The 10,773-nt window shown below is 38.4% G+C and overlaps 2 protein-coding genes across 2 annotated transcripts; both read right to left on the bottom strand.

Annotated features, from left to right (window-relative positions):
• Window positions 1-1,144: 1,144 nt before the first annotated feature.
• LOC119263303 (fatty acid-binding protein, brain-like) lies at window positions 1,145-3,840 on the bottom strand. Its single transcript, XM_037538225.1, has 4 exons — window positions 3,705-3,840; window positions 2,504-2,673; window positions 1,582-1,683; window positions 1,145-1,480 (listed from the first exon to the last, which is right to left on the bottom strand). Exons 1-4 carry the CDS (start codon window positions 3,772-3,774, stop codon window positions 1,424-1,426), a joined length of 399 nt encoding a protein of 132 aa, XP_037394122.1. The 5' UTR covers window positions 3,775-3,840; the 3' UTR covers window positions 1,145-1,423.
• Window positions 3,841-7,672: 3,832 nt separating this feature from the next.
• On the bottom strand, window positions 7,673-10,354 carry LOC119263289 (fatty acid-binding protein, brain-like). The gene is made up of 4 exons (XM_037538172.1): window positions 10,219-10,354; window positions 9,021-9,190; window positions 8,110-8,211; window positions 7,673-8,008 (listed from the first exon to the last, which is right to left on the bottom strand). The coding sequence occupies exons 1-4, from the start codon at window positions 10,286-10,288 to the stop codon at window positions 7,952-7,954; spliced, it is 399 nt and encodes a 132-aa protein (XP_037394069.1). The 5' UTR covers window positions 10,289-10,354; the 3' UTR covers window positions 7,673-7,951.
• Between the last annotated feature and the right edge of the window lie 419 nt (window positions 10,355-10,773).

The raw sequence follows: 10,773 nt of genomic DNA, 5'->3' as shown, positions 1-10,773 counted from the left end.
TAGTGGGTACAGCAGACCCCTTAAAGTAAAAGCATAGAGTAGACATACAAAAGTAGCAGCTCTAAAAACTACTGAGTAGTACTGCAGCAGTACTGTTACAGAACTGCACAGCACTTTTTAGCGCATCCCATACTGATTTGTTTTCTTGACATACATTTCCATGATTCCTGTGGGCAGAGTGCCTCATTCTCTCTCACTCCTAAGTGCTGTAGCACTGCTGACGCCTGAACTCATGACTGGGCACTAAGGTAAGTGTGCTACTCTGAGAACCAAATTAATTATTTTCTCCACAACATTCCCATAATTCTATATTTAAAAGATTACATTTTAGCTTTTGTTATAGCTAGCCATTTAGTGAATTTGGCCTCATCATTTAATCAAGTGTGTAGTATACCTGGGGGCTACCCTAATCAGGACTCTTTACATTCATAACACTGGCTTTTCCTGCAGTGTTCTACAATTTAGATGCAGTCTTGGTTTGGACTCCGACACAGGTGCATCATGCAAAATGGCCAAAAATGGCAGTATATGTTACACAAGTTTGTATATAATCAGACAAAGCACTCATGATTTTGCCTGTTTGGCTTTGTGTCAGGGGGGTTAGTTGCAGGTGGTGGCGACAGTGATTAAAAAAAAACATCATGTTTTTGAAATTTTTATGGGAATTTAACCAAAATTATGTAAATTTCTTCATTCTCATGAGTTTTTAAGCATTTTAACACCACGCAGAGGCTGAATCAAACCAAACTTGTCATGCATTTTCAGAGTGTGATTGTGAACACACATTTCAAGTTTGTACTAATAATTTAAAAATCATATTAATATATAGCTAATTGTTATATATAATAATTAGCCCATGAGAAAATCTGTATAATAGAGATTCAGGTTCATGTCCTCAAGTGAAATGGAGAAAAAGATATACTTAGTTTTAATGTTGGATACATTTGTAGCACCCAGTTAGCAGAAGTCTTAATGGTTCTTGAAGAGTTGCAAGCCCAAATACAAAATGCTGCACAGTATTCTGATATTCACTAATGTTCTCTTAGTTGGGATTTGTTCTTAGCAAAGAACAGAATCTACACACACTCAAGAGCACAAAGGTGTGAACAGTTTTGCAGTTTAAGAACAAGTCATGAGTCGGACATAGAATTTTTCTTAGGACTTTATGAAGGTCACATTTAAGAACAAACTTTGGATGATATTGGTGAATGGAGCCCAACAATACTATAGTTTTAAAGCAGCTGCATCAGTGTCAACTGTATTCCATTTAAAGACACCGGACCTTTTGGTTTATTTCTTATTGAGCCTAAGACAGCTTTGCAGTGATCTATCAGGAAAGAAAATAATAAAACGTTTGCAGATCACATTCAGATCATGCGTCATCACAATCAGATGAGGTGTAAAATCCTGCTTGTTTTAGATTTCAATCAGCCATCTTCTCGTAGGTGCGCACTGCCACAGTGTCTTTATAACTCATTGTCTGGAAAAACACAATGAAAAGTACATTATTATATACGTTTCAATACAACCTCTAAACTTACAAGCGAGTTCACAAGTCTGTGTGAGCTAGCTCATTCTCACCAAGATCATCTTGCCATCTTGGATCTTGCGGGTCTGGATGGTCGTTTTACCATCCCATTTCTGTGTTTCCACTAATTTGCCGTCGTCCAGGTTAATAACAGACTAGAAGAAAAAAAACTTTCAGTTAATCTCATGGGAGCCATATAGCACTCATTCCCCATTTAACCCATTAAACACTAGTGTTATTTTTCAGTTATTAAATCAAGTTTTGGGGGGGGGGGGGGGGGGGGGTTGCATGGCTCAAACCCCTCCTTCTATCAATCCAACGCCCTATAAATTCACATCATCATCTTCCGTTCCTGTGACGAAGTGTTCGCAATCCCCACCGCCACCCCATCTCCTCCGCTTTCCTCCATCCTGTATCAGTCCTACAACAGCTATGAGGGGGATCTGGCTTTCTAGTAACAGGCAGAAGCTGCCCAGAACTTCAGCCCAAGTTCTCAGAGTTCTCCCCCCTCCCTCAATCAGTTCTCTCTCATACTACCACCACACGTTGAAGGCATGGTCTGAACTCACAAACAGTAGAATGGGTGGGAGTGTGTATCGCAAACAACATTGATTTGCAGTAACACACAGATTGTGATTGTTCTACTTCTTTTTTAAAAGAATAAAAGATTATGGAAAAGAGCCTCAACATAGATTTAAATATACATCCTTCCACCCAGAAAAGTAGCTCTGTCAGTTTTCAACAGTACCGACTAGTGTTGTTATTTAGTGACCAGCTTTGAGTAGAATGATAAAAATATGGTACAAAACAATCTCAGATGTAACCAAAAGAATCAGGTATACAGTGCTGTGTAAATGTCTTCAGTAACAACTATAAGTTCAGCGACTACTATGAACATCTAATTAGGATTTAAGTCTACTATTTTCTTATTGACGTCTCTGATAAGTGCTATGGAAATGAATTCTAGGTTCTTACTCTGTATTTTTGGCCGGCAAAATTGTCGTCAAACTCCTCGCCCAGTACGAATGACTTTTCAGAGCTGAAGACGCTGGTCTTCAGTTTCATCACTAACTTCTCTCCATCTTGGTAAATGGACAACACTGGTGTAACTATATTCCCGATTTGTACTACTTCTTCTGCCAAACCTGTGGAAAAAAAACAGTAAATGAGTTAATTCTTTAAATTAAATAATAATAATGATAACTAGAAAGGGAAAGTTTGTGAACAAACTTTAAGTTGGCTTGAAAAAGCCAGTTAAGTTTGTTAAAACATTAAAAAGGTTGAAAACAGTTTATAGTTGATAGATAAAATGTTGCCAAAATGTTGTTAAGCAAAAGCTGCAGTATCTGTGATGGGTGGTAATTTGTTGCTAGTTGTTACTGTGAATAAAGTTCCACCTTAAATTTTGTTCCATTTTAAATTCTGTGCCATCTTAAATTTAGTGCTATGTTAACTACAGTTCCACCTTAAATTCTGTGCCCCCTTAAAAGAAGTTTCAACTTAAGTTCTGTGCCTCCTTTGTTTTGTTGCTATATTAAATAAGTTCCAGCTTAAACACCATGCCACCTTAAATTTAGTGATATGTTAATAGCAGTTCCACCTTATATTTAATGCTATGTTCATTGAAGTTCTACCTTAATTTCTGTTCCAAGTTGAATTTAGTAACATATTGATAGCAATTCCACCTTAAACTTACTGCTGTATTTATTGAAGTTCCACCTTAAATTTATTGTTATGCTAGTTGTGGTCCACCTTAAAATTCAGTGCTACGTAAGTGCAATTCCACCTTAAAAGCAGTTCCACCTTCACAAAATCATTACGTGTGCTGGTCCTGCTAAGAGTTCGGCTGGGAGCAGGTGAGACATTGAGCTCCATGCGTGAGTTTGTGTGTGTTGTGTGAGAGAGGGACCCATTGTGACATCATGTCTGGCATGCTGCCAACAGTCTGCCCATTCATTCCCTATGGAAAAAAATCGACTTTGAACAATAATATTCCGGAAACTGCACGTCAGATCGCTTAGAAAAGCACAAGCATTCCCGCGGGTATAGGCCCCACGTCCTGCAAAGTTTCGTGGCTCTAGCTCGAAAATTATAGGAGGAGTAGCATTTAGTTTCTTGAGTATAGAATAATAGTAATAAGGTTACGAACAGCAGTAAGTTAAAATAATTATCTTACCTATTGCTCTCATGTATTCTTCAAAGTTTACACTGCTGACCAGTTTCCAATTTCCAAAGAAGGCCTCCATTTTACAGATATAGTTTTGAGTCTGTTTCTGTCCTGTTTGACACAAAAGTTTTACTGCTCTTTCAGGTCCAGCTCTCCTGTGTAATTTGTACAGGTGATCCAGATTATTTATACACAAGCTTGTGGGTGGAGACAACATGTCATAACTGGGTGTCAGGCTGTTCTCACAGACCTGACTGGTTGGCAGAAACTGTATGTTTTAAATAAATTACTATGAAAATGAAACGTCAAAATATTAATATTTTCATAAAGAGGGCAATTCTGGCTACATGAAGCACTGCAATACCAGATCACCAAGCTTGAAGCATAAAAACAACCATGAAAACTAAGTACAGGATTTATTTTACAGCATCATGGCATTTTGTACATAACTTACAAGGGACAATAAGGTAAATTGTACTTATATCACCAAATGGAATGTTTTGACTTCTGTTGTGCAAAAAATTGGACATTCTTACATCTACATATCAACATTCAGTGATGATTTCTGTAAATAAATCACGAGGTCCCTTTTTTAAACTAGGGAAATAATGTCCTATCTGTTTCCACAAGAACTTCAGCCCACTATTAAGCACTGGCTGCTTTTGTCTTTTTGAGACACACATGTAGACCAATGTCACCCAGATAGGAAATTTGAACCATTTGCTGGCCCTTTGAAAGTAAGGGGGGTTTCAAAGGAGCCCTGCTGGGTGATGGGCATCCTCCTCCACTGGCCTGCTTCAGAGTGGCCTTGCATAGCTCAGAGCGTGGCCATAACAGTAGATTGGTCATTAGGTTCAGAGAAGAGGTAGACCATGATATTGACACTGGTGTCTTGGCTCCTCTCTTGAGTTCAGTTCAGGGTAGCAATGAGTGAAGTTATGTTCCCTCTGCTTTGTCCTCACCCGGGTCCTTGGTCGGGTCACCTGAGGATGACCCCTCTCCTTCCTGACCACCATCGTCTGTAAAAAGTATAAGCACACAAACAGAAATGATACAAAGTTAAAGAAATCATTAAAAGTTTAGGGAATTTCTTTATAAAGTCAGAAAACATGGGAACATTTTTGTACAACTGGTCAAACAGCATTTAAAGTGGTGATTTAGGCAAAAAACACTGTCCAATTGGAGTCAGCAAACAGTAATTCAGTGAAATTAATGTACTGGAAATATAAAATACATAACATTCAGGATAATATTTTGGGTTGGATTATGGATGGGATGGGCTTTTGTGTGTGTGTGTGTGGGGGGGGGGTCTGCATATTGGTGGGTCAGACCCACAACTTCACCACTATCTATACCTGCAACAATGTGAATGAATTGTAAACTGAATGAAAATAATAAAAAGGTATTGGGAGTCGTGGTGTGGCCAATGGACATTGAAACAGGTCAAAAAAAGCTTTGGGTTAAAAAAAATATTTTCTGTATCAGACTCGGCCACAGTACACATCTCTATTCTGAAGTTCGATTCTTTAGAGTTGCAGTCGAGTTATAGGGTTAACATGTAGTGTGTAACGGTGGGGAGTGATGTTGAGGCAGACGCATGTGCGGAGACAAGCAAGATTTATTATGGGCGAATCCAAAATCAGGGTTGAGACAGTCAGGGGTCATAGAGCCAACGTGAACAGTTTGGGGTGCAGACATGATAAACAACACAGAACCTCAAAGAAGAACCAAACACGATAATACAATACATACATCCAACAAAGACCAACACAGTCCAGGGCAAACACAGGGCTTATATATCAGAGGCAAGACAATGGACAGGTGGGAAACAGGTGGTAACAATCAGGGGTGGAGTAAACACAACAGGAGCACATGGGGGAGTGGGAGGAGCCAAGCTTGACATAGTGGAAGCTCAAAGCCACCTCTTAATTGTGTTCAAACTGTATATTTAAATCATAATTACACACAACACCACAACACAACAGTTGAAGAAGTGGTCTCAGACTTGCTTAAGTTTTCAGACAATGTATGACAATGTTATCAACAAAAATGCACAGACATACAGACCAGGCATGTCAAACAGTGGACGAATATGCTGCAGAGATTAGTGTTTACCCTCATCTAATGCTCTGAATCCCATTCATGAAGGCCTTGCTAATTAGCTAATGAACTAAATCAGGTGAGTTTAATGAGACAGCGTGCTTAAGTCTGCAATGTTTTGGCCCGCCAGGACTGAAGCCTGATACAGACAAACTTCAGGCTTTAGGACGACTGCCACTGCTGTGTTGCTGTGTCAGACACTATACATGCCCATGTATCTGAGACTGTTTAACAACTAGATGTGGTTTGAGACAAAGAGACTTTAGTCTCTGCTGATCGATCCTATTTGGCTTAGGGAATAAACTGTGTAAATTAGATTTTTGTCCTGACCATTGCTTTAAAGAACAAGACAATAACTGCAATAGCAATAAGCATTCTTTTCTTCTTAAACATTCATAGGAATGTTTGACAGTAACCTTTTAATGGCAAGTCTCCACCTGAGGGGAAGAGACGTGGACATGAAAGCAAACCCCTGATGCTTTACTTCATATCATACCTGTAGAAGTCCGCTTTCTCTGATATGCAGAATTGGCTCTAAATACATTAGTGTTCGCAGTGCTTTCTGTTTTGTTTTGACAGGAATCTATTGGGAGGAAAGGGCTGCCAGGACAAATCGCTAATGGAACACCACTTATGATGATCAAATATATTTTCTCAAGTCTGTTTTATCATTTACATGATATGTGGCTCTTACTCCTTACCTGTAATTGCATGTACCATTAGCTCACAGTAGTGGGTACAGCAGACCCCTTAAAGTAAAAGCATAGAGTAGATATACAAAAGTAGCAGCTCTAAAAACTACTGAGTAGTACTGCAGCAGTACTGTTACAGAACTGCACAGCACTTTTTAGTGCATCCCATACTGATTTGTTTTCTTGACATACATTTCCATGATTCCTGTGGGCAGAGTGCCTCATTCTCTCTCACTCCTAAGTGCTGTAGCACTGCTGATGCCTGAACTCATGACTGGGCACTAAGGTAAGTGTGCTACTCTGAGAACCAAATTAATTATTTTCTCCACAACATTCCCATAATTCTATATTAAAAAGATTACATTTTAGCTTTTGTTATAGCTAGCCATTTAGTGAATTTGGCCTCATCACTTAATCAAGTGTGTAGTATACCTGGGGGCTACCCTAATCAGGACTCTTTACATTCATAACACTGGCTTTTCCTGCAGCATTCTACAATTTAGATGTAGTCTTGGTTTGGACTCCGACACAGGTGCATCATGCAAAATGGCCAAAAATAGCAGGATATGTTACACGTGTGTATATAATCAGACAAAGCACTCATGATTTTGCCTGTTTGACTTTGTGCTAAGGGGGGTTAGTTGCAGGTGGCAGCGACAGTGATTATAAACAACATCATGTTTTTGAAATTTTTATGGGAATTTAACCAAAATTATGTACATTTCTTCATTCTCATGAATTTTTAAGCATTTTAACACCACGCAGAGGCTGAATCAAACCAAACTTGTCATGCATTTTCAGAGTGTGATTGTAAACATACATTTCAACTTTGTACTAATAATTTAAAAATCATATTAATATATAGCTAATTGTTATATATAATAATTAGCCCATGAGAAAATCTGCAGTGTATAATAGAGATTCAGGTTCATGTCCTCAAGTGAAACGGAGAAAAAGATATACTTAGTTTTAATGTTGGATACATTTGTAGCACCCAGTTAGCAGAAGTCTTAATGGTTCTTGAAGAGTTGCAAGCCCAAATACAAAATGCTGCACAGTATTCTGATATTCACTAATGTTCTCTTAGTTGGGATTTGTTCTTAGCAAAGAACAGAATCTACACACACTCAAGAGCACAAAGGTGTGAACAGTTTTGCAGTTTAAGAACAAGTCATGAGTCGGACATAGAATTTTTCTTAGGACTTTATGAAGGTCACATTTAAGAACAAACTTTGGATGATATTGGTGAATGGAGCCCAACAATACTATAGTTTTAAAGCAGCTGCATCAGTGTCAACTGTATTACATTTAAAGACACCGGACCTTTTGGTTTATTTCTTATTGAGCCTAAGACAGCTTTGCAGTGATCTATCAGGAAAGAAAATAATAAAACGTTTGCAGATCACATTCAGATCATGCGTCATCACAATCAGATGAGGTGTAAAATCCTGCTTGTTTCAGATTTCAATCAGCCATCTTCTCATAGGTGCGCACTGCCACAGTGTCTTTATAACTCAGTGTCTGGAAAAACACAATGAAAAGTACATTATTATATACGTTTCAATACAACCTCTAAACTTCCAAGCAAGTTCACAAGTCTGTGTGAGCTAGCTCATTCTCACCAAGATCATCTTGCCATCTTGGATCTTGCGGGTCTGGACAGTCATTTTACCATCCCATTTCTGTGTTTGCACTAATTTGCCGTCGTCCAGGTTAATAACAGACTAGAAGAAAAAAAAACTTTCAGTTAATCTCATGGGAGCCATATAGCACTCATTCCCCATTTAACCCATTAAACACTAGTGTTATTTTTCAGTTATTAAATCAAGTTTTGGGGGGGGGTTGCATGGCTCAAACCCCTCCTTCTTTCAATCCAACGCCCTATTAATTCACATCATCATCTTCCGTTCCTGTGACGAAGTGTTTGCAATCCCCACCGCCACCCCATCTCCTCCCCTTTCCTCCGTCCTGCATCAGTCCTACAACAGCTATGAGGGGGATCTGGCTTTCTAGTAACAGGCAGAAGCTGCCCAGAACTTCAGCCCAAGTTCTCAGAGTTCTCCCCCCTCCCTCAATCAGTTCTCTCTCATACTACCACCACACGTTGAAGGCATGGTCTGAACTCACAAACAGTAGAATGGGTGGGAGTGTGTATCGCAAACAACATTAATTTGCAGTAACACACAGATTGTGATTGTTCTACTTCTTTTGTAAAAGAATAAAAGATTATGGAAAAGAGCCTCAACATAGGTTTAAATATACATCCTTCCACCCAGAAAAGTAGCTCTGTCAGTTTTCAACAGTACAGACACGTGTTGTTATTTAGTGACCAGCTTTGAGTATAATGATAAAAATATGGTACAAAACAATCTCAGATGTAACCAAAAGAATCAGGTATACAGTGCTGTGTAAATGTCTTCAGTAACAACTATAAGTTCAGCGACTACTATGAACATCTAATTAGGATTTAAGTCAACTATTTTCTTATTGACGTCTCTGATAAGTGCTATGGAAATGAATTCTAGGTTCTTACTCTGTATTTTTGGCCGGCAAAATGCTCGTCAAACTCCTCGCCCAGTACGAATGACTTTTCAGAGCTGAAGACACTGGTCTTCAGTTTCATCACTAACTTCTCTCCATCTTGGTAAATGGACAACACTGGTGTAACTATATTCCCGATTTGTACTACTTCTTCTGCCCAACCTGTGGAAAAAAAACAGTAAATGAGTTAATTCTTTAAATTAAATAATAATAATGACAACTAGAAAGAGAAAGTTTGTGAACAAACTTTAAGTTGGCTTGAAAAAGCCAGTTAAGTTTGTTAAAACATTAAAAAGGTTGAAAACAGTTTATAGTTGATAGATAAAATGTTGCCAAAATGTTAAGCAAAAGCTGCAGTATCTGTGATGGGTGGTAATTCGTTGCTAGTTGTTACTGTGAATAAAGTTCCACCTTAAATTTTGTTCCATTTTAAATTCTGTGCCATCTTAAATTTAGTGCTATATTAACTACAGTTCCACCTTAAATTCTGTGCCCCCTTAAAAGAAGTTTCAACTTAAGTTCTGTGCCTCCTTTGTTTTGTTGCTATATTAAATGAGTTCCAGCTTAAACACCATGCCACCTTAAATTTAGTGATATGTTAATAGCAGTTCCACCTTATATTTAATGCTATGTTCATTGAAGTTCTACCTTAATTTCTGTTCCAAGTTGAATTTAGTAACATATTGATAGCAATTCCACCTTAAACTTACTGCTGTGTTTATTGAAGTTCCACCTTAAATTTATTGTTATGCTAGTTGTGGTCCACCTTAAAATTCAGTGCTACGTAAGTGCAATTCCACCTTAAAAGCAGTTCCACCTTCACAAAATCATTACGTGTGCTGGTCCTGCTAAGAGTTCGGCTGGGAGCAGGTGAGACATTGAGCTCCATGCGTGAGTTTGTGTGTGTTGTGTGAGAGAGGGACCCATTGTGACATCATGTCTGGCATGCTGCCAACAGTCTGCCCATTCATTCCCTATGGAAAAAAATCGACTTTGAACAATAATATTCCGGAAACTGCACGTCAGATCGCTTAGAAAAGCACAAGCATTCCCGCGGGTATAGGCCCCACGTCCTGCAAAGTTTCGTGGCTCTAGCTCGAAAATTGAAGGAGGAGTAGCATTTAGTTTCTTGAGTATAGAATAATAGTAATAAGGTTACGAACAGCAGTAAGTTAAAATAATTATCTTACCTATTGCTCTCATGTATTCTTCAAAGTTTTCACTGCTGACCAGTTTCCAATTTCCAAAGAAGGCCTCCATTTTACAGATATAGTTTTGAGTCTGTTTCTGTCTTGTTTGACACAAAAGTTTTACTGCTCTTTCAGGTCCAGCTCTCCTGTGTAATTTGTACAGGTGATCCAGATTATTTATACACAAGCTTGTGGGCGGAGACCACATGTCATAATTGGGTGTCAGGCTGTTCTCTCAGACCTGACTGGTTGGCAGAAACTGTATGTTTTAAATAAATTACTATGAAAATGAAACATCAAAATATTAATATTTTCATAAAGGGGGCAATTCTGGCTACATGAAGCACTGCAATACCAGATCACCAAGCTTGAAGCATAAACACAACCATGAAAACTAAGTACAGGATTTATTTTACAGCATCATGGCATTTTGTACATAACTTACAAGGGACAATAAGGTAAATTGTACTTATCACCAAATGGAATGTTTTGACTTCTATTGTGCAAAAAATTGGACATTCTTACATCTACATGTCAACATTCAGTGATGATTTC

Source organism: Pygocentrus nattereri, chromosome 4, assembly GCF_015220715.1.
Source record: "Pygocentrus nattereri isolate fPygNat1 chromosome 4, fPygNat1.pri, whole genome shotgun sequence".
NCBI classification, from domain to species: domain Eukaryota; kingdom Metazoa; phylum Chordata; class Actinopteri; order Characiformes; family Serrasalmidae; genus Pygocentrus; species Pygocentrus nattereri.
This window is presented reverse-complemented; position numbering and strand designations above follow the sequence as displayed.

Excerpts from the sequence above, each read along its gene's own strand:
- LOC119263303 (XM_037538225.1), bottom strand. The coding sequence starts at position 3,774 with ATGGAGGCCTTCTTTGGAAATTGGAAACTGGTCAGCAGTGTAAACTTT. Across the intron at positions 1,684-2,503 it reads TTGCCGGCCAAAAATACAGA|TCTGTTATTAACCTGGACGA; the intron begins GTAAGAACCTAG and ends TTTTTCTTCTAG. Across the intron at positions 1,481-1,581 it reads AAGATGGCAAGATGATCTTG|ACAATGAGTTATAAAGACAC; the intron begins GTGAGAATGAGC and ends GTGTTTTTCCAG.
- LOC119263289 (XM_037538172.1), bottom strand. The coding sequence starts at position 10,288 with ATGGAGGCCTTCTTTGGAAATTGGAAACTGGTCAGCAGTGAAAACTTT. Across the intron at positions 9,191-10,218 it reads AGAATACATGAGAGCAATAG|GTTGGGCAGAAGAAGTAGTA; the intron begins GTAAGATAATTA and ends TTTTTTCCACAG. Across the intron at positions 8,009-8,109 it reads AAGATGGCAAGATGATCTTG|ACACTGAGTTATAAAGACAC; the intron begins GTGAGAATGAGC and ends GTGTTTTTCCAG.